Source organism: Anomaloglossus baeobatrachus, chromosome 4 (genome assembly GCF_048569485.1).
Source record: "Anomaloglossus baeobatrachus isolate aAnoBae1 chromosome 4, aAnoBae1.hap1, whole genome shotgun sequence".
In the NCBI taxonomy this organism is placed as follows: Eukaryota; Metazoa; Chordata; class Amphibia; order Anura; family Aromobatidae; genus Anomaloglossus; species Anomaloglossus baeobatrachus.
This window is the reverse complement of record NC_134356.1, coordinates 225,139,654-225,163,943: the sequence shown is the minus strand read 5'-3', so window position 1 is coordinate 225,163,943 and position 24,290 is coordinate 225,139,654. Positions and strand designations below refer to the sequence as shown.

The 24,290-nt window shown below is 46.4% G+C and overlaps 1 protein-coding gene across 2 annotated transcripts in view; it reads right to left on the bottom strand.

The window, feature by feature from the left end:
- Positions 1-24,290, bottom strand: part of SPIC (Spi-C transcription factor) — a 42,046-nt gene that overhangs the window by 9,666 nt on the left and 8,090 nt on the right. For both annotated transcript variants that reach the window (XM_075342392.1, XM_075342394.1), the window contains exons 3-4: positions 22,476-22,569; positions 17,824-17,930 (exon numbers count right to left, since the gene is read on the bottom strand). In XM_075342392.1, coding sequence (XP_075198507.1) covers positions 17,824-17,930; positions 22,476-22,569 — 201 coding nt within the window. The remainder of the gene's footprint in view (positions 1-17,823; positions 17,931-22,475; positions 22,570-24,290) is intronic.

Sequence of the window (24,290 nt, the reverse complement as noted above, 5' to 3'; positions counted from 1 at the left end):
CAGGGGCTTTTCGGACCCCGGTAAGACTAGGAGTCGCCGTGAAGTTGCCGAATTCGTTAGTGAAGGGGACCTCCGGGTTTCCAAACAGTCAAGTCCCGACAGAAGGCAACCGTCCAACCGTGAAGGGGAGACACCGCCACCGCCAAGGGCAACCGTTTCCCAGGGCCAGCGCCTGCGGGCAAAAGGGGCTCCCCCAGCCCATATCCAGGTCGGGGAGCGGGTTACCGGTGGGAACCCATCAGAATCAACATAGAACATAGGTGCAGGGAGAGACAGTCATCACTAACCTGCAGGGAACAACAACACCTCAGCCGTCCGAGGGACCCGTCCATCCAGCCGCTTGTTTTACCATGAACTGTGTCATCATCATTGGGCTGAGTGAGTACCTCTGTGCCGTGCGGCACAGCGCTGCCCCTGCGACCCTGCACCTCACCAGGCCCCGCAACCCGCCTGCCATCCACTCCTACCCCATCACCGGGCCCCGGGACAACCAACCTCCTACCCACGGAGGGGAGAAATAACAACAAAGCTGCTCCCTGTCACCGCTCCCGGGATCCCCGTCCAGAGCAGCGGTGGTGTCCACACAATCACCACAGCCGTGGGTGGCGTCACGGACAATATCCCCAAAACCAAACCACCCCTTTTCACTCACGGGCGAGGAGCGCCGCTCGAGTCCCCGGGATCCGGCCCATCGCTCGAGCCACCGAGCAGCAGCAGCCGCAGAGCAGCGGCAGCCGGACCCGAGCAGTGGGAGAGCGCAGCGTCCCCTCCTCCGCCCGCGACACATTGAGGATCTCTGAATGATCCAATGTTGTCCTAAATGACTGATGATGATAAATATAAGCCACCTGTGTCTAATAAAGTCTCCATATAAATGCATCTGCTCTGTGATAGTCTCTGTTCTGTTTAAAGCGCAGATAGCATCATGAAGACCAAGGAACACAACAGAAAGGTCCGTGATACTCTTGTGGAGATGTTTAAAGCCGGATTTGGTTACGAAAAGATTTTCAAAACTTTAAACATCCCAAGGAGCACTGTGAAAGCGATCATATTGAAATGGAAGGAGTATCATACCACTGCAAATCTACCAAGACCCGGCCTTCCAGCCAAACTTTCATCTCAAACAAGGAGACTGATCAGAGATGCAGCCAAGAGGCCCATGATCACTCTGGATGAACTGCAGAAATCTACAGCTGAGGTGGGAGAGTCTATCCATAGGACAACAATCAGTCGTACACTGCACAAATCTATCCTTTATGGAAGAGTGGCAAGGAGAAAGCCATTTCTCAAAGATATCCATAAAAAGTGTTGTTTAAGGTTTCTCACAAGACACCTGGGAGACACACCAAACATGTGGAAGAAGGTGCTTTGGTCAGATGAAACAAATCAAACTATTTGGGCACAATGTCCAACGATATGTTTGGCGTAAAAGCAACACAGCTCATCACCCTGAACACACCAGCCCCACTGTGAAACATGGTGGTGGCAGCATCATGGTTTGGGCCAGGTTTTCTTCAGCAAGGACAGGGAAGATGGTTAAAATTGATGGGAAGATGGATGGAGCCAAATACCAGACCATTCTTGAAGAAAACCTGTTGGAGTCTACAAAAGACGTGAGACTGGGGCGGAGATTTGTCTTTCAACAAGACAATCTGAAACATAAAGCAAAATCTACAATGGAATGGTTCACAAATAATCGTATCCAGGTGTTAGAATGACCAATTCAAAGTCCAGACCTGAATCCAATCGAGAATCTGTAGACAGAGCTAAAAACTGCTGTTCACAAATGCTCTCCATCCAACCTCACTCAGCTCGAGCTATTTGCAAAGGAAGAATGGGTAAGAATTTCAGCCTCTCGATGTGCAAAACTGATAGAGACATACCCCAAGCGATTTGCAGCTGTAATCGCAGCAAAAGGTGGCAGTGCAAAGTATTAACTTAAAGGGGACAAATAATATTGCATGCCCCACTTTTCAGTTATTTATTTATTTATTTTTTAAAAGTTTAAAATAAGCAATACATTTTGTTCAACTTCACAATTGTGTCCCACTTGTTGATTCTTCACCATAACATTAAAATTTTTATCTTTATGTTTGAAGCCTGAAATATGGGAAAAGGTTGAAAAAATCAAGGGAGCCGAATACTTTTGCAAGGCACTGTATGTGAGAAATATATATGTTGAGCAGGATAAAGAAAAATGTATGAAGAGACATTATGGAGAGCAGGAGGGAAGTGTGTGAGGAGACAATATGGTGAGTGGGAGACAGTATAGTGAGTGAGGGAGACGTGTGAGGAGACAGTATGGGGGAGAAATGTATGGTGGGAGAAAAGTGTGAGGGGACAGTATTGAGGGGAAAAGTATTAGGGGCACAGTATAGAGACTTGGCAGTGTGGAGTCAGTATAAAGAAGGAGCAGCATGGGGGGGTCACTGTGAGCATGCAACAGGGAGGAGACAGTGTCCTCTGGTGGGGCAGTATGAGATGGGGCACAGTATGAAGAATGGTCGGTATAGGGGGGACACATTGTGAGGGTATAGTAAGGAGGAGGCAGTATGCCAAGGACAGGGAATGTGAGGAGGGGGCCCAGTAGACACTGAGCCATACAGAACCGCCATCAGGGCTTGACAACCATGACTGGTGTATGGGCTGAGGTGAAGAGGGTGGCCCAGGGTAAATACTTAGCTTTGTCAAGCCTTTGGTCAGGCAGGGCCCCTTCTTCACCAGGCCCCAGTTACAGCTGCAGCCAAGGGACCCAGCCATGTCGATTCGGCCAATACACATGGCAAATTTGCATGCGAAGGGGCATTGCAACCAAATTAGCCATGTGCTGAAGGCAAGTGGAGCAGATAAGGGGGCCATCGCGTCATCCGGTGGTCCAATGTGCAGCAGCGTAGTGAGGTCATCACTCTGAAACCTCATCACACTGCAGTAGAGCTGCGGAGGTGGTGAGGACGTGGCAGCCGGCGGGGACAGGTAAGCGCACTTTGAGCTGAACGGAGGAGTTGGATGCTTGCCGGGGTTGGTGGGGGGTTCTGCCAACCCCAGTACCTGCCTTGCTTCAGCTGGATGTTTGTCGGAGGGTGCACATGCAGCTAAAATGCATCGGGGCTCAGAGAGGATGCCTCGCAACGTGGGAGTCATAGAGGGTAGGTAAAGTGTGGGTTTTTTTTTATTTCTGCGGCAGACAAATATACCAGGGGGAGCCCAGGAAGAGGACATATATACCAGGAGGAGGACAAAACCAGGATGGGTACATATATACCAGAATCTGCCCAGGAGGGGGACATATATACCAGAAGGGGGACATACATATCAGGAAGAGCCCAGGATGAGACATATAAACCAGGATGGGGACATATGTAGTAGGAGGAGGACATATATGCTAGGAAGGGGACAAATGAACCAGGATGGGTTCATATATACCAAAATGTGCTCATGAGGGGGACCTATATACCAGGAGGGGGACATACATATCAGGAAGGGCCCTGGATGAGACATATAAACCAGTATGGGGACATATGTACTAGGTGTGGCCCAGGAAGGGGGCATATATACCAGGAGGAGGACATATATGCTAGGAAGGGGACAAATAAACCAGGATGGGGACATATATACCAGAATGTGCTCAGGAGGGGGATATATATATACTAGGAGGGGAACATACATATCAGGAAGGGCCCATGATAGGACATATAAACCAGGATGGGGACATATATACTTGGAGTGGCCCAGGAAATGAAAATATGTACCAGGAGGAGAACATATTTATTAGGAAGGGGACAAATAAACCAGGATGGGGACATGTATACCAGGATGGGCCAAGAAGGGGGACATATTTACCAGTAGGGGGACATACATATGAGGAAGGGCCCAGGATGGGTACATATATACCAGGAAAGGGACATATATACCTGGAGGATATTATACAGATATTATGGAAAGAGGCAGTTTAGAAGTTGTAATATGGATTGTGGTGGTAAAGAGGGTGTATTATGGAAAGAGGCGGTGTAGAGGGTGTATTATGGAGAGAGGTGGTGTAGAAGGTGTATTAAGGAGAGGGGTGGTGTAGAGGGTGTATTATGGAAAGAGGCAGTGTAGAAGGTGTGTTATGGAGAGGGGCGGTGAGGGGGGATATTATGCAGAGAGGCAGTGTGTGTGGGAGAGATACTATACATAGGGGCAGTGTGGGAGAAATATTATGGAGAGGGTCGATATAGAGTGTGTATTACGAAGAGGGGCAGTGTAGACGGTGCAGTATGGAGAGGGGAAGTATAGAGGTTGTATTATGGAGAGGGGCAGTGAAAGGATGTATTATTAATTTTCTGAAGGAAATACTTCATTTTTTGGAACAACTTCAAGGATGCTTACACTTTTCCCCATAACTGTGTGTATATATAAGTTTTTCCAAGTGTGGTGGCGGGACTGTGGAAGGTTTGAGGGGTAAAGGTGGACCTGGGGTGCAGCCTTGGCAAAGTCTTAAGGAGGCCCTAAAATGTTGCCAGTATGGGTCCCTGAAATTCCTAATGACAGCGCTGGAGCCATATAGAGGGGGTGGACTATGTGAAGATGAAGCCCAGTATGAAAAGGAGAGGAAAATGTGTAAGGCCTGCGCCACACATCCGTGCCTCCGGCACGTGTTTGTCATTTTTTACACGTACCGGCGGCACGGAGACACTTTAACCAATGCTACCCTATTGTAGCAGGCACACACACGTAAAACCACACGGAACGTGTGTCCGTGTGCGTTTGTACGTGTGTGCGATTTTCAAAGCGCTGACATGTCAGTGTTTTCTCCGGCAGCACGGGTGTTACACGGCCCGCACCCGTACCACACGGGGGTAGTGTGGATGCGGTCCCGTGTGACACGCGCCGGAGAAAACACACATGTCAGTGAAAAAAAAACAAAACATTTACTCACCTTCTCCAGCCCTCCTGTCTCTGCCGCTGCTGCCTCTTGCTGCCGACCGCCGCTCATTAATCTCATAGAATATTCACTTCACTGCCTGGCAGCAGCAGCAGCGGGGAGACGGGAGGGCTGGAGACCGAGGATCAGCACCACGGACAGCAGCGCGGCAGCAGGAAGGACCAGGTGAGTATAATAATTACTGATTCTACGTGTGCTATCGCGGATAGCACACGTAGAACACACGTGTCACGCACGTACCAGAGACACGTACTTACCTGCACGCAACACGCAGCGAAAATACGTGTCTCTCGGCACGTGCGTGAAATTCACGTGAGTGTGGCAGAGGCCTAAGGCAAATACCATAAGAAAGACAGTGTCATTTTCATATATTGTGCAAGGAGCACAGTGAGGGACAATTATTCTTCAGGGGTGCAGGATAAGACAGGTATTTTTATTCAGTAGTATTATAATAACATTGTTATTTTTAAGGGCATCGTGTTAACATGTGCAGAAGACAGGAGTAGAGGGAAGTCACAGAAACAAAGTGTGGAAAAAAGTCATCATGGCATCTGGACAAGATGGAGAAGAAAAGAAAGAGAACAACTTCAATCATAGAAGATGTCACCTATTTGTTACTTGATGTAAATATTTATTTATGACTATGTCTCATCAGTACTGTGGTTCCTGTATGATCCGCAGTATGATAATGACTGATAACAACTCTCAGCATCTCATTATGATTGTTGAAGGCATACTGGGAATAGTAGGTTTAAGTAATACAATTGCTTATGGGGTTGACCTGACATGTGATACATGACTATGTTAATAAGTAATGTGTAGTGATGAGCGAGCATGCTTGTTACTACTCGGTACTCGCACGAGTATCACTGTACTCGGGCTACTCGGCGGGGACCGAGTAATCTCGCGATACTCGTGCTGTACTCGTGGTCTTCATTTCTGCATGTTGGCGCTCTTTTGAGAGCCAGCCCTCATGCAGGGATTGGCTGGCAGACCACTGCAATGCCACAGCCCTGTTAGTTGTGGAATTGCAGTGATTGGCCGGCCCGCACAGCGTGACCGAGCCTTTATACCGGCCGGCGCGCTGTGCTCTGCTCACAGCTATCCAGACAGTCAGTGCAGGGAGAGTGTTGCTGCTTCAGGGAAAGGTTTGCGGCCCTTTATAGCTAGTTCCGGAGCAGGGCTGCAAACAGTGTGACCAAAAGTCCTTCTCAGGACTATTCTAGTTGTATACAGGCAGGCAGGGTATAGTTAGGTCGGAGTACAGTAGCAGAGTCCTTCTCAGGACTATTGTTGCTATATACAGGCAGGGTATAGCCAGGTCGGAATACAGGCTAGTGACCAGAAGAGTCCTTGTCAGGACTATTGTAGCAGTATACAGGCAGGCAGGCAGGCAGGGTATATAGCCATTCCTAGTGGTGACTGTATATCAGCCTTCATCATATCTGTGGCTGGTGTACACAGTCTAAAACAGTCCAGATAGTGTCAGACTTCTCAGTAATTGTCGCTCCTAAAAACCTGTTAGGTTCTTATTGCGTCCGTGCTTGCATTTAAAAACCGCACGTGTGTGCCTGTCGGTGGCAGCGTACAGGTGCACGTTTTTCACAAACTATTATATAACGCACAAGTCTAGTGAATAATACACGTCAGTCAGCAGTGTCTGATAGTGTCAGACTTCTCAGTAATTGTCGCTCCTAAAAACCTGTTAGGTTCTTATTGCGTCCGTGCTTGCATTTAAAAACCGCACGTGTGTGCCTGTCGGTGGCAGCGTACAGGTGCACTTGTGTGCGTTTTTCACAAACTATTATATAACGCACAAGTGTAGTGTATAATACACGTCAGTCAGCAGTGGCTGATAGTGTCAGACTTCTCAGTAATTGTCGCTCCTAAAAACCTGTTAGGTTCTTATTGCGTCCGTGCTTGCATTTAAAAACCGCACGTGTGTGCCTGTCGGTGGCAGCGTCAGGCTCCATATTGTCCCTGGATTGAGATGTGCACGAGGGCCTCAAAATATTGTTCCCATTGCAAAGGAGCGGGTCTCCTGTCGTAATGCCCATTCTGAAAGAATGGGCGAAAAAATTTACCACTGGGGTATACCTGAAACAACGTCCTAACTATTGTAACGGTCATCATGATGGCGCATGAGGAGAAGGAGGAGCAGTCCAGCGATTAGCCAAAGTCCAGAAGTGTGTTACCATGGGTGAGTGGAGGTACATGGCAAAATCCCGTTACAAACTTTAAATTCCGCTGTCATTTGCTGTTGGTGTGGTGAAGTCTGGCCCAATCCAACCCTTGTTCATCTTGATCAGAGTCAGCCTGTCAGCATTTACAGTTGACAGGTGGGTGCGTTTATCTGTAATGATTCCACCTGCGGCACTAAAAACACGCTCTGACAAAACGCTAGCGGCAGGGCAGGCCAGGACTTCCAAAACGTAGAGAGCCAATTCATGCCACGTGTCCAGCTTGGATACCCATTAATTGTAAGGCACAGAGGAATGTCGGAGTACAGTTGTTTGATCTGCAAGGTACTCCTTGAGCATCTGGGCAAACTTAGGATTTCTTGTGGCACTACCCAGCACCTCAGGGGCTGTGGTATGTGAGGGGCTGAGAAAACTGTCCCACATCTTAAAGACTGTTCCCCTACCTCTGGCGGATTGGACTTGTGCCCCTCTCGGCTGTATGCCTTGGTTGTCCACTGATTCCTGACCTATGCCGCTAGCGTTTTGTGAGGGGAATGCTTTGCCTACTTCCGTGACTATGGCCTTCTGGAACTGCTGCATTTTTCCTGACCTCTCCGCCTCGGGAATAACAGACATAAAGTTCTCCTTTTAGCGTGGGTCTAACAGTGTTACCAACCAGTAATGATTGTCGGCCAAGATGTTCTTAACGCGAGGGTCACGAGACAGGCAGCTTACCATAAAGTCAGCCATGTGTGCCAGACTCTTAACAGCCATCACTTCAGTATCCTGACCAACACGATGACTGAACATGCTGTCCTCCTCCTCCTCCTCCTCCTCATCATCTACCCTGTCCTCTGGCCAGCCACGCTGAACCGAGGATATGACTGCATGTCATATCCTCAATTTGGCCAGAGAGTTGCTACATGTCTTCATCCTCCTCCTCGTCATAGTCCTCCACTGCACGTTGTGATGAGACGAGGCTGGGCTGTGTGTTATCACCCACATCCACTACTGTTTCTTGCTCAAACTCATCGCGCTCCGCCTGCAATGCATCATGGTTGTTTTTTGAGCAGAGACCATTTTAGAAGGCAGAGAAGCGGTATGGTGACGCTAATAATGTCGTCATCGCCGCTCACCATCTTGGTGGAGTCCTCAAAGTTTTGGCGGATGGTACATAGGTCGGACATCCATCTCCACTCCTCAGGTGTTATGTGTGGAGTTTGACCCATTTCCTGACGGCTTAGGTGATGCAGGTACTCAACAACTGCCCTCTTCTGCTCACATATCCTGACCAACATGTGCAGAGTTGAATTCCAACGCGTGGGGACATCACACACCAGTCTGTGAGCCGGAAGATGCAAATGGCGCTGAAAGCCGGCAAGGCCGGCTGAAGCAGTAGGTGACTTTCGAAAATGTGCAGACAGGCGGTGAACGTTTACCAGCAGATCAGACAGCTCTGGGTATGACTTTAGAAACCGCTGAACCACGAGGTTGAGCACATGGGCCACGCATGGAACATGTGTCAGCTGGCCTCGCCTCAAAGCCACCACCAGGTTCCGGCCATTGTCACACACGGCTTTCCTGGCTTTAGGTTCAGAGGTGTGAGCCAGTGATCTGCCTGCTGTTTCAGAGCTGTCCACACCTCTTCTGCATTGTAGGGTTTGTCACCTATGCAGATTAGCTTCAGCACAGCCTGTTGCCGCTTCGCCGAGGCAGTGCTGCAGTGCTTCTGTGTCGCCCTGGACAAGCCAGGGGCCACAGAGCACAACACTTACACACCCCACACTCCCTGCAGGCATATCATAGTCAAAACACAAAATCCTTGTTGCCTTCCCCAGGGGCTGTTGTCCACACCAGGGGGTGGAGCCAGGCGGTTGGTCTCCACCCACCAAGGAGGAGGGAAAACACAGGCAGTGAGAGTTAAGCTAAGGAAGTGGAAGGAGGAAAGTAGTAGAGAGGAGAAAAGTGACAGCAAAGAGCCTGAAGTTGGTCCGGGTGTGTGGCCCGGACAGGACAGCAAGGTTGGCAGGATGTGGTGACCGTCTGCAGTGGAGGCCGATTGGAGTCTGCCGTAAGGACCGTGGACGGGTGGTGACCCGGCCGTACCGGACCGGTATACAAAGAGAAGCCAGCACCATTGGCAGGGGCCTTTTGGATCCCGGCAAGGCTTGGTGTCGCCGTGAATTTGCCAAATCCGTTAGTGAAGGGGACCTCAGGGTTTCCAAACAGCCAAGTCACGATAGAAGGCAACCGTCCAACCGTGAAGGGGAGACACCGCCACCGCCAAGGGCAACCATCTCCCAGGGCCAGCGCCTGTGGGCAAAAGGGGCTCCTCCAGCCCATATCCAGGTCGGGGAGCGGGTTACCGGTGGGAAACCATCACTACCAACACTGAACTTAGGTGCAGGGAGAGACAGTCATCACTAACCTGCAGGGAGAACAACCGCAGCCGTCCGAGGGACCCGTCCATCCAGCCACTTGTTTTACCGTGAACTGTGTCATCATCATTGGGCTGAGTGAGTACCTCCGTGCCGTGCGGCACAGCGCTGCCCCTGCGACCCTGCACCTCATCAGGCCCCGCAACCCGCCTGTCATCCATCTCTACCCCATCACCGGGCCCTGGGACAACCAACCCCCCTACCCACGGAGGGGAGAAATAACAACAAAGCTGCTCCCTGTCACAGGCTCCCGGGATCCCCGTCCAGAGCAGCGGTGGTGTCCACACAATCACCACAACCGTGGGTGGCATCACGGACAATATCCCCAAAACCCAAACGACCCCTTTTCACTCACGGGCGATGAGCGCCGCTCGAGTCCCCGGGATCCGGCCATCGCTCGAGCCACCGAGCAGCAGCCGTAGAGCAGCGGCAGCCGGACCCGAGCAGTGGGAGAGCGCAGCGTCCCCTCCTCCGCCCGCGACACTTCCAGCTTGGGACTGGTGTGTAGGGTAAAGTGGATGAGGATGCGCAGGAGGAGGAGGAGGCTGAGGAGCATGACATTCCGGAGCTGTAGAGTGTGGGTGAAACCCTGACTGAGGTAGGGCCTGCAAAACTTGGTGTGTGAAGGACGTGTTCCGTCCCTCGCTCAGACTGGGTCCCAGCTTCCACAATATTAACCCAGTGTGACGTCAACGAGATGTAGCGGCCTTGCCCACATGCACTTGTCCACGTGTCTGTGGTTAGGTGGACTTTGGCTGAAACAGCGTTGTTCAGGGCACGTGTGATGTTTTGTGACACGTGGTTATGCAATGCGGGGACGGCACACCGGGAGAAATAGTGGCGGCTGGGGACCGAGTAATGTGGGACAGCTGCCACCATCAGGTCGCGGAATGCTTCTGTCTCAACCAGCCTAAAAGGCAACATTTCCAGCGCAAGCAGTCGCGAAATGTTAGCATTTAGAAGTGTGGCATGTGGGGCGTTGGCAGTGTATTTGCGCCTGCGTTCAAAGGTTTGCTGAATGGATAACTGAACGCTGCGCTGGGACAAGGACGTGCTTGATGATGGTGTTATTTCTGCGTGGGCAACTGCAGGTGCAGGGCCGGAGGAGGCTTGTTCGCGGGCAGCATGGACAGGGGATTGGCTCGCATGCACAACAAGCGAAGACGTAGCAGTGACATCAGCAAGCACTGCTCCTCGACTCTGTTGTACATCCCACAAAGTCGGGTGCTTGGCTGACAGGTGCCTGATCATGCTGGTGGTGGTCAGGCTGCTAGTTTTGTTACCCCTGCTGATGCTGGCACGGCAGGTGTTGCAAATGGCCTTTTTAGAATCATCTGGAGCCAACTTAAAAAACTGCCAGACTCGGGAAGACCTAACATTTGTACAGGCACCTTGTGTCGTGTTGTTCCGTGGAACAGTTGCCTGACGTCTGCCTGGGGCCACCACCCTGCTTCTTACTGCCTGTTGGGATGCTACGCCTCCCTCCCCCTGTGCACTGCTGTCCTTGCTCTGCATAGCCTCCTGCCAGGTTGGGTCAGTTACTGGATCATCCACCACGTCGTCTTCCTCTTCCGCACCCTGCTCCTCCTCCTGACTTCCTGACAATTGTGTCTCATCATCGTCCACCCCCTTGTTGAGACATGTTGCCAACTTCGTGAGAACGTGGCTGCTCAAATATTTGGGCATCTGTACATACGATCTCCTCATGACCCACTTCAACATGAGCTGGCGAGAGGCCAGAATGTGCGAATTGAAACGTGAACAGCTCTTCCGAGTGTCCAAGTGTGGGATCATTAATGTCCGAGGACGTGTACTCAGCCTTGTGGTAGGAAGGAGGATCAGGTTCTGAAATGTGCGGTGCAGTATCACGGCTACTGACACTTGACCGTGTGGAAGACAGACTGTTTGTGGTGGTGCCAATCTGACTGGAAGCATTATCCGCTATCCAACTAACAACCTGTTGACACTGGTCTTGGTTCAAGAGCGGTGTACTGCTGCGGTCCCCAAGAATTTGGGACAGGACGTGCGAGCGACTAGATGTGGCCCTTTGTTGTGGCGAAATTAGAGCTTGCCCACGACCGCGGCCTCTGCCTGCACCACCATCACGTCCACTTCCTTGTTCCTTGCCAACGCCCTTGCGCATTTTGCAATGCTGTGCTGACGTGTATTCTCTAGACTTGTGCGTTATATAATTGTGCTTCTTACTGCCTGTTGGGATGCTACGCCTCCCTCCCCCTGTGCACTGCTGTCCTCGCTCTGCATATCCTCCTGCCAGGTTGGGTCAGTTACTGGATCATCCACCACGTCGTCTTCCTCTTCCGCACCCTGCTCCTCCTCCTGACTTCCTGACAATTGTGTCTCATCATCGTCCACCCCTTGTTGAGACACGTTGCCAACTTCGTGAGAATGTGGCTGCTCAAATATTTGGGCATCTGTACATACAATCTCGTCATGGCCCACTTCAACAGGAGCTGGCGAGAGGCCAGAATGTGTGAATGGAAACGTGAACGAACAGCTCTTCCGAGTGTCCAAGTGTGGGATCAGTAATGTCCGTGGACGTGTACTCGGCCTGGTGGTAGGAAGGAGGATCAGGTTCTGAAATGTGCGGTGCAGTATCACGGCTACTGACACTTGACCGTGTGGAAGACAGTGTTTGTGGTGGTGCCAATCTGGCTGGAAGCATTATCCGCTATCCAACTAACAACCTGTTGACACTGGTCTTGGTTCAAGAGCGGTGTACTGCTGCGGTCCCCAAGAATTTGGGACAGGACGTGCGAGCGAGTAGATGTGGCCCTTTGTTGTGGCGAAATTAGAGCTTGCACACGACCTCGGTCTCTGCCTGCACCACCATCACGTCCACTTCCTTGTTCGTTGACAACGCCCTTGCGCATTTTGCAATGCTGTGCTGATGTGTATTCACTAGACTTGTGCGTTATATCCAAGGTTTTGCAAAACGCACACAAGTGCAGCGGAAAGCTGCCACCAACAGGCACACACGTGCGGTTTTTAAATGCAAGCACGGAGGCACTAAGAACCTTACAGGTCTCTATCCAGGGACAACGTGGAGCCTCCCAATTTTTGGCTGCCCTGCCAAAGGGCTATACTACAATAGACCCACTTCCTTTCAATGGGCACTTCAGGTTTACAGGCCCTCATGCACGTCTCTATCCAGGGACAACGTGGAGCCTCCCAATTTTTGGCTGCCCTGCCAAAGGGCTATACTACAATAGACCCACTTCCTTTCAATGGGCACTTCAGGTTTACAGGCCCTCATGCACGTCTCTATCCAGGGACAACGTGGAGCCTCCCAATTTTTGGCTGCCCTGCCTAAGGGCTATACTATAATACACCCACTTCCTGACAATGGACACTTAATGTTTTGAGGCCCTCATGCACGTCTCTATCCAGGGACAATGTGGAGCCTCCCAATTTTTGGCTGCCCTGCCTAAGGGCTATACTACAATAGACCCACTTCCTTCCAATGGGCACTTCAGGTTTACAGGCCCTCATGCACATCTCTATCCAGGGACAACGTGGAGCCTCCCAATTTTTGGCTGCCCTGCCTAAGGGCTATACTACAATAGACCCACTTCCTTCCAATGGGCACTTCAGGTTTACAGGCCCTCATGCACGTCTCTATCCAGGGACAACGTGGAGCCTCCCAATTTTTGGCTGCCCTGCCTAAGGGCTATACTACAATAGACCCACTTCCTTCCAATGGGCACTTGAGGTTTACAGGCCCTCATGCACGTCTCTATCCAGGGACAACGTGGAGCCTCCCAATTTTTGGCTGCCCTGCCTAAGGGCTATACTACAATAGACCCACTTCCTTCCAATGGGCACTTCAGGTTTACAGGCCCTCATGCACGTCTCTATCCAGGGACAACGTGGAGCCTCCCAATTTTTGGCTGCCCTGCCTAAGGGCTATACTACAATAGACCCACTTCCTTCCAATAGGCATTTCAGGTTTACAGGCCCTCATGCACGTCTGTATGCAGGGTCATTGGTAAACCTCACAATTTTGGACTGCCCTGGCAAAGGAAAATACTACAAAGACTCAGTTCCTCAAAATGGGCACATTAGACTCAGAGGCCTTTATGTACGTCTCTTCTCAGGGACATCGGAGTGCCACACAATGTTTTACGTAAAATCTTTCATGTATTGATCTCAAAAAGTAACATACATTAGCTCTATCTCACTATTGGGTATGTGCCCTTAACATTTCCGCCATGAAAATTAATTTTGGTGTCATTTTGGAAAATTTTCTGGTGAGTCCGTAAAAATGGCGTAAAACGCGGACAAAATTGTTCACAGCTGTGACTTTTGAGTGATAAATGCTTCAAGGGGTCTTCCCCATGCTGTTGCCATGTCATTTGAGCACTCTTCGGAGACTTTTGTGCCATTTTTAGGGTTTCTACATGCTGCTGGGGGTCATTTCACAAAAATACTCGGGTCTCCCATAGGATAACATTGGGCTCGGTGCTCGGGCCGAGTACACGAGTATCTTGGGAGGCTCGGCCCGAGCTTCGAGCACCCGAGCTTTTTAGTACTCGCTCATCACTAGTAATGTGCCATCTGACAAGTTAAGAGTTACTATATTTTTATTTATTTTAGGAGCATTAAAGTGGTTGCCCAAGTTTGTGATGAAAGTCTTAAGTCACTCTATGTGACTTCAGACTTCTGAATCTTCACAGTGTGCATACTGACGCTGTCAAGATTATCCAGTGCCAACGGCAAGAGTGGGATGTCACCTAACTGCAAGTATGTCATTTGCATACATGATGTCACGTGTAAATTAGCCGTGATCTACCTCACTCAATGTACTTGTACTAAGCAAAGCCATGCACATCTAGTCTGAATGTGGCCGGAATTATGCAAATCATATACTTGGGGTCACATAACCACCCAATATCGGCACAAGAGTATCCATACAGCATGCAATGCACAAACTGTGAGGATTATAAAGTGACTGCAGTCTTTTATCACAAACATGGACAACCCCTTCAATTATAACATTAAGCTCTAAAGCATGACCAATTGTAACAGCATATAATATGCTCACTGTCAGGATTTGGCTCTGCTTGCTAGCTCCAGCAGTCATCATATGACCACTCATATGTGATTTTCAGTCGTGTGACAACTAGATTTTTTCAGGAACTGTAGTATTTCACTGAACACTGAGAAAATTATGAAGAGCAGCAAGTTGGTACAAATCTCATTTGCGTGTATCATGAAGAATGCTCAAACTGCTTATACTGTGTATAAGAGGGGACGCCAAACTGAATACTTGCCCTGGATTCTGGAAAACCCAGCTCGGCCTCTGAATTAATAATAAAGTTCAATTACTGTTGTGCGCTCTATTAGACTCCTGTTAAAGTTTTGTTTTGATGCCATCTAGTGGAAAATACAGTAACTGATCACTCAAACTAATTCTCTTGCACCTCTCCCCAATTTGAGCATTTTAAGCTGGCCCCATGATGGAATAGTGGTTGCAAAGATGAATTCAACTTTTTTTATATATTTTATTTTCTCATCTCCATTGTGGAAATATTAGTCTGTACATTGTAGGTTCTCATTTATGCTAAGACCAAGGCGGTGTTAGCAGAGATTAATTTCTGCGGGCATTGGCTTTTTCTCCTGCATGGCATTAACCAATCATAGGCAGAATATGTCATGCAGGGGGACAAAAAGAAAATATGAGCAGAAAAGTTTAGATCATGGGGTTTTTTTTCGTGTAATGACTAGAGTTGAGTTGAGTTGAGTTGTACCTAACTATTCGTACTCGCTATACTAATAACGAGTACTGTCTAATACTCGCATATTCATTCCAAATAGCGTGTGCAATGGAAGTCAATGGGGGAAAAATAATCGCAAGGTAACGAGTAACCCAAATGCCGCACTATTCGCTACTCGCACAAATAGTATAGCATTCGGGTTACTCGTTACATTGTGAGTATTCCCCATTACCTTGCATTGCACACACTATTCAGAATGAATATGCGAGTATTAGACAGTACTCATTATCAGTATAGCGAGCACGAATAGTTAGGTACTCTCTCAACTCTAGTAATGACAAACAGCTCTGCTCTCCTTACTGATTACTTATGATTTAACTCTCATGAACATGATGAGAATTCTGGAGTCATCAAGTCCCTGCTATTTGAGTGCCAGAATATAGGTGAGCATCAGTGATGGAGAGCAGGAGCGCCAGACCCAACTGTGTTGCAGGTGATGCGCTGCTATCCTGTGCACCGGTGCTCCAACAGTAGTAAGGGACGTGATGACTGCTGAGTTCTTAACATGTTCACGTGATACAAATCTCATTTCAGGAAGAAACGTTGGGGGACAGGTTGCATCTATGACATGCTTTTTGGGCGTTTGCTTTTTCCTATAACATGGCAGTGTTTTGATTGGCCAGTGTTATAGAGGAGAAAAGAAAATACTCACAGAGAAGATCTGCAGTATAAACTTAATTGATTGAAGGGAAAATTTGCATATTTATTACGGGGGTGTACAAATTCAAAACAAAGGAGCATGGAAAAAAAAGAAAAACTGTTCCAGAATCAGTGGAATAGCGGCAGCTGGAAGTGGTACTCAGTTTAACTTTTAAAAAATCCAGTAAAAGGAGTTGTCTGGACTAAAAGTAACATTGTCCTTGTGTTTGAAGTGGAAAAATCAATGATACTCACGTGCCTTTGTCAGAACATGTATTGAAGACATCAGAATTCCATTAGCCATAGGAGTTCCACCGCCTACAATTAGCCACAGTGTACCAGTGATTGAATAGCATGCCCTCAGATGTTTTTCTTATAATGTGCCCTTCAAGCTACTTGATTACTGTAGCTAATCTCCGGCCACAGTGGCCCTGTCACTTACTGAATGCTAACACACAACAAAGGGGCCTGCACTGGATCCAGGTGACTGATAGTAGGTAAGGATCATTGATTTTGTTATTTTTGGAAAACTAAGCCCATGGGCAATGTTACTTTTTGCCTGGACAACCTCTTTAATATATTTATTGAGGGAGCACAGAGGATAAAAAAAATATTTACAGGGCATAATAATAATTATTTTCAGATCACAATGTCAGGACGAGTTGCTGAAGCCGGGAGCAGAAGAAAGTGAAAGTCTGCAATGACAATTTGTGACCAGAAGATGTTAACATGGCATCTGGAGTGGAGCAGTTGGAAAATAAAACATGAGAATGGCTCTAATCTGGGAAGAAGTGACCTAAGTTTAATGTTACTGCCGACTGCATAGATACACGTGTGTAGTCACTGTGTGATCAGCAGTGTATTGATAGTGGTAACATTCTTGTTCCCAGTATCTTATTGTTATTGTTAAGACTGTACTGGAAGGTAAAGGTTAAGGCATTATAAATATATATGACATGGGCTGACCTAACTCTGCAGCTGATCTCTGTACTAAGCTTTATGTAAGGTTTTATTCATATACGGATGTTGGTTCTGGTTCTGTGTTCTGTGTTCATGTACTGATGTTAGTTCTTGTACTATATTTGTGTACTGATATTGATTGATTACAGTGTGCTGATGCATGCTGATATGTTTGTATATTGCTATGGTGTATGTGCACCTGCACATTAATTCAATACTGTAGGTGTTCTCTACTGGTCCACATATTTTTTTTGCATTGTGTGTAAATGCCCTTTGGGACATGCATCCATATCCACCCATCTTTCCCTGACAGGTTTTAGAGCTAAACCAGATCTCTTAGCCTAAATTCATACTGAAGCATTTAGAAAGGTCAAATCATAATAGCTGTTACATGACCCAGTAGAGAGCTGGAGCAGCACTGGAAGCCATGCAAGGTGGCTACACTATATTACATGTACATTCACACAGATTAAGTCAATAAAAAGTTTAATGGAGGTACTTCTTTAACTATGCATTGGTACAGATTGCATTTTTTTGAGTGATAACAGTGCTTCTTTGTCTATGGGAGAGCTTCTTTAACTATGTATTGGTAAGCATGGCATTTTTTCTGAGATGTCCTAAGGTTTTAGTGTCTGTTTTAGGGGATTGTAACAAAAACATTATTACCATGATGGAAAATTACAGACTGTATGTGGAGGGTCATACATTATCATGCTACTGTTGAGTAAAGCCACTCAAGATTTCAAGAGTTTCAGTTGACACCAAAATTGTAATAAGGGATTTCCCATTGCTTTTTTTATCAATCCCATTACATTATATATAGGTGAAAGAAGTATAGGGAAGTCACTGAACAAGGTGTTTCACTACTGTATACAATATATACTCACCATTGGGTCCATCCAAATGTGTGTAATTGCATCTTCGGGAGGTGTCTTCATGTACATGTTGCATTGTGGATGGTTATTAAGAATGCCTGTATAATTTTTGCAGTCATCTGCATAACAGAGACATTTTTAAGCACATCATATGAAATCTTTACTTTTATATTTTGACTGGATGCTACCAAACACTGTATCAATGTCATATCCCCAATTATTCAAGGAACAATAATGGCACAACTTAAAGAGGACCTGTTACTTGATCAAAAAATTGAGTTTAATACCTGTAAAATTCCTTGAACTTTTCTGACTATATCACTTTTTCTGTTTTGCACTATTTCATTAAAATGCAGAGATATTTTCACTTGTTTTTTCTGTAGCACAATATGTGAAATCTCTGCTTATAGTCCAATTGGGCGTTTCTATACACTCTTCTCTGATGGAGTGTGCACTTTCACCCATACCTCCCAGATGCTGTGATTGACAGCATCAAGGAGGGATAGATGAAAGCACACAATCCCCCAGAGAAGACTGTGAAGAAACACCTAGTTGCACCACAAGCAGAGATTTCACATATTGCGCTCCAGAAGAAACAAATGTGAATATTGCTATAATTGAGTGATGCAGTGCAATTTGCAAAAGAACAGCTGAGTATTCGGAGCTCAGGGATTTTGAGAAGTTATTTAACTCAATGTTTAGCAAGGGACAGGTCCTTTTTAACCACTGTGTTATTTCTAGTGCAAAACCTAATGGTGTAATACTGGGCATAGAGATTCAAAAAGCACTAAAGTGAGATCCCTTTTATCTTGTGTCACCAAGCACAAGCCCTGAACTTGATATAATAGACTGTATGTTATATCTGATGTAATTGCCTAAGATATCCACATAGTATTTACAAGAATGCTTGGAACCAGGTGCAGTAAATATGAAACTTCCAAAATATGATAGAAAATATGCTAGAAAATAAAGTAGAACATGAATTGCACCATTCCAATCCAATACTGCAAGATTAAGGCTATGTGCCCACATTGCGTTTTTATGTGTATTAAATCTGCACGTAAAAATGCATGTTTTGGCAGGAAAAAAGCAGCTGAAAAAACACACATTTTTATTGTGTTTGCTCATTTTTTTCACATGCTTTTTTCCATGCTTCTTTTTGTGCATTTTTTAGTCATGACGACCGCGGGAATTCAGGCACTGTACTCCCGCTGTTGCCGCCGGGTCACGGGCTGATCTTACAATCTTACAGCCAGGACCCTGTTCTTGCTGCCAGGAGCAGTTCCCGCACCACTCCCGGAAGTTTATTCTCCCTAAATGCTGCGATCAATGTGATCACAGTATTCAGGAAGCAGGGAGAGGAATCGCTTACCTCTCCCTGGTGATCAGGTCCCTATAATGCGATCACAGGACCTGATTGCTGCCATTTAAACCCTGGGTTGTCACCATGATGACCCCAGGTTACAGAGGTATGGATCGCCTCACAGTCCAGGGAACCTACAGTGCAGACCAAAAGTTTGGACACACCTTCTCATCTCTAGAACAACTGTTAAGAGGAGACTTTGTGCAGCAGGCCTTCATGGTAAAATAGCTTCTAGGAAACCATTGCTAAGGACAGACAACAAGCAGAAGAGACATGTTTGGGCTAAAGAACACAAGGAATGGACATTAGACCAGTGGAAATCTGTGGTTTGGTCTGATGAGTCCAAATTTGAGATGTTTGGATCCAACCACCGTGTCTTTGTAAAAAAAGGTGAACGGATGGACTCTACATGGTTGGTTCCCACCGTGAAGCATGGAGGAGGAGGTGTGATGGTGTGGAGGTGCTTTGCTGATGACACTATTGGGGATTTATTCAAAATTGAAGGCATACAGAACCAGCATGCCTACCACAGCATCTTGCAGCGGCATGCTATTCCATCCAGTTTGCATTTAGTTGAACCACAATTTATTTTTCAACAGGACAATGACCCCAAACACACCTCCAGGCTGTGTAAGGGCTATTTGACTAAGAAGGAGAGTGATGGGGTGCTACGCCAGATGACCTGGTCTCCACAGTCACCAGACCTGAACCGAATCGAGACAGTTTGGAGTGAGCTGTACCGCAGAGTGAAGGCAAAAGGGCCAACAAGTGCTAAGCATCTTTGGGAACTCCTTCAAGACTGTTGGAAGACTATTTCCAGTGACTACCTCTTGAAGCTCATCAAGAGAATGCCAAGAGTGTGCAAAGTAGTAATCAAAGCAAAAGGTGGCTACTTTGAAGAACCTAGAATATATGACATATTTTCAGTTGTTTCACACTTTTTTAAGTATTTCATTCCACATGTTTAATTCTTAGTTTTGATGCCTTCAATGTGAATCTACAATTTTTAGAGTCATGAAAATAAATAAAAATTTAAATAAGACGGTGTGTCCAAACTTTTTGTCTGTACTGTACGTAACCGGAGTTCCCTGCCGCAAGGTCCTGCGGTAAAGACCTCAAGGCCTAGGTGCAGGGAACCCCAGTGACGTCACAAGGTGAACCGAGTTCATGCCGGTGGATCTGCATGAAACCCCCATGATGCAGCGGCATGAATTCAATTCACTTTGTGACGTCACCAGACTTCCCTGCAGCAAGGTCCCGAGGTAAAGACCACAAGATGATGGAATGGTTGCAGAAAACCTCAGTGACATAAAAAAAGAACATAAAAAAATCAACATGTTCAATACGCATGCGTTTTTTTCCTGTGTTTTTCACTGACTCCATTGAAGTCAACTCAATTGGTGAAAAAATCAGGAAAAAAAGCAGAAACAATTCACATGCTGATTCTGTTTTCAGCAACAAAAACTGCAAGGAATAAAAGAAGCAGCGTGTGCACAGCAAATCATGATTCTCATAGACCTGACTCATTCACATGATGCAGACTTAGTTATTATTCAGCATTCAAGTTTTTAAGCTATGACTAACACAGAAATATTAAAAATAAATAATATTTTAATTATGGTTTTGTTAAGTTTCACACTTGGTTTTGTTTTAGAAAATATGAATGTAAAATACTGATCAAATATTAATTGTATAAACCAAGCAAGGCCATGTATTGTTAATTCAGAAGTATCGGGCAGTTGTAGAAATGTGTGAATTTCTGATAGCATAAGGCTATAAAAAATACTTTTGTGTAGTCTTAGGGGTACTTTGCACACTATGACATCGCAAGCCGATGATGCGATGCCGAGCGCAATAGTCCCCGCCCCGTCGCAGCTGCGATATCATTGTGATAGTTGCCGTAGCGAACATTATCGCTATGGCAGCTTCACATGCACTCACCTGCCATGCGACGTCGCTGTGGCCGGCGAACCGCCTCCTTATTAAGTCACTGCGACGTCACACGGCAGGCAGCCAATAGGAGCGGAGGGGCGGAGATGAGCGGGATGTAAACATCCCGCCCACCTTTGTCCTTCCGCATAGCCGACAGGAGCCGCAGTGACGCAGGTAGGAGATGTTCCTCGCTCCTGTGACTTCACACACAGCGATGTGTGCTGCCACAGGAGCAAGGAACAACATCGGACCGTTGCGTCAGCGTAATTATGGAATTCGCCGACGCTACACCGATGATACGATTACGACGCTTTTGCGCTCGTTAATCGTATCATCTAGGATTTACACACTATGATATCGAGAGCGACGCAGGAAGTGTGTCACTTTCGACATGACCCCACCGACATCGCACCTGCGATGTCGTAGTGTGCAAAGTACCCCTTAGGGTGCGACTGCACTTTGCTTTTCCACCTGCGTTTCAGGTGCATTTTTGGTCCGTTTTGAGAAGCACCTTTTTCATGCCAAAGGCATGCGTTTTGATTTTACAGCAAAGTCTATGGAAAATGGGGATTTGCAGAACGCACTTTGCGTTTCTAAATGCTGCGTTTAATTTGCATATTTTGTGGCAAAAACCATGCGTTCAAAGAAGCAGCATGTCAATTCTTTTTGCCATTTTGGGTGCGTTTTGCTAACATTGTTGTCAATGAGAAATGGCAAAAACTAAGATTCCTTCAAATTTCTGCGTTTTACCTGCTTTTTCAGTGCAGAAAACATGCGTTTCGGACTACCAAAATGCATGCTTTTTGGACATCAAAATAATGATTTGATATGTCCCTTTACACACACACAAAATCCGACAATTAAATGTAAGAAAAATATGCATTTATTGCTATTTTAGCGATAAAATGTATATTACCGCTATAATTTTATGAAATATATCTATTTTCATTATTTTTCCCATTAATATAGATTTGATCCTTTCTTTTCTCTTTTTTCATTCTGTTTGACTGTTAAAAATGTATTAAGCAGTGTCTTGATGTTCAAAACGCATCTGTCAAAACGCAGGTGAAAAAGCATGCAAAAAGCGCTGAAAACACATCTAAAATGCGGTAAATACGCATGCGTTTTCAGCGCTAAAGTTCTGAAAAAGGCAACTTTGGTCAAATCAATTAAGCCCAAAACGTGCGTTTAGAACTGCAAGTAGGTGAACGCAAAGTGCGGTCACACCCTTATACTATTTCAAGAGAGTCAAATTATCTGATTTGGAACTAAAAAGCAATGCTTTCATTTATGTGTTTCTATTAGAAATGTTGAGGCATCCCGCCATTGTTCATGTTTATCCATATACAACCATTTTTGGTTTTTGCACCTGTTGACTGCAGAATTTCATTGATGCAGGTTGAGTTTTTCTGTAGAACTTCCAGGGCATCTTCAAATTCTTCATGTAATATGTCTGTAAAATTCTGTACAGAAGTCAATAATTATTGTGGGTATTTTGACTTATTATAGTCTGTATTATAATGCACAGTACCTATGTATTTTATTTTGTCAATGATATATACATCCAATTTTCTAATTTCTACAGTTTTAGATATGAGTTTCATAATAAAAAGGCTTATATTCTTAAAGGGAACCTGTCAGGTGCAATATGCACCCAGAACCATGAGCAGTTCTGGGTGTATATTGCTAATCTCTACCTAACTGTCCCTGTATACACTAGGATAGATAAAGAGATCTTTAGAAAAAGTATTTCTAAAGATCCTTTATGATCAACTAATGAGCGAGGGGACTAGTCACAAGGGTGTTACTTCCACAGACTAGTCTGCCCTGTTAGCCTGTTAGCATGTCCACAGAGGCATGCTAACATCCTATTCAATGCCCATTGCCCAGCGCCATCAGCGGTTATGTGCATACCTGTGTCAATTGTCATCGCCTCAGGCGCATGGGTTTAGGGTCAGTGTGCAATAATGGGGGAAATAATGACCTTGCGACTAATCCCTGCACTCATTCACATATCATAACTTAAAAATACTTTTTCTAAAGCTCTCTTTATCTATGCTAGCGTATACAGGGACAGTTAGGCAGGAATTAGCAATATACACCCAGAACTGCTCGTGGTTCTGGGTGCATATTACACCTGACAGGCTCCCTTTAACCAGATTTAAACTAAGAAAGAGATTTTCATAAGGCCTAAAACACACTTCCGCAAAAAAACGTATGTGTCTCACGGTCCGTTTTTTGGGTCTGTGTTCCGTATTTTTGGGGTATTTCTCTGGTACGTATGGTATCCGTGTGATGGCGTATGTGAGCCGTGTGTGCGTGTGGAATGACCGTATTGACATAAAATACGTACGTGTGCTGTCCGTGTGCCGTCCGTTTTTAAAGGCCCGCATTCTTACCCAATTAACGTTGCTAATCATTCATCATGAGATCCTGGTGTTTTTGTTTGCCATCAATTGACCTGATAGATTGGTAACAAGTGTTTCAGATTTTGTGATTAAAAACGGACACAGACGATACGTGCTGAACACTGACATACTCCGTGTGCGGTCCGTGCAGGCACGGACCCATAGACTAAAGCGGGTCCATGCCTGCGTGCTGCCGGCCAAAAACGGACATGTCATCCATGTAGAAAAGCACACACACGTACTTACCACACGGACACACGTTCCGTGTGATTTTACGTGTGTGTGCCATCTACCATTGACTAACATGGGTCTCCGTGTCTCCGGTACGTGCAAATACGTACCACACACGTAAAAAAAACGGATGTGTGTTGCAGGTCTAACTGACTTATTTCAGCCATGACCCTGCATACAAAGCCACTTCCAATGGATGGTAGGCACTAGTGATGAGTGAGCACTACTATGCTCAAGTGCTCGGTAGTCGAAACAAGCAGTTGGATGCTCGTATGGGCTCAACTTGTGTACCGAGTATAATGGAATTCAAAGGGGGACTCGAGCATTTTTCAGGAAGAGTTACCAGAAAAAAGCTTGAGTTCCCCATTGACTTCCATTATACTCAGGTACTTGAGTGGCACCCATTTGAGCAATGATTGCTCGTTACATGTACCGAGCACCCCAACAAGATAGTGCTCGCTCATCACTAGTAGGCACCAGTCAATTCTTGGTAATGATCGTGTCCACAATCCAGTCCATAACCATTCAGACACATAAATAGAACA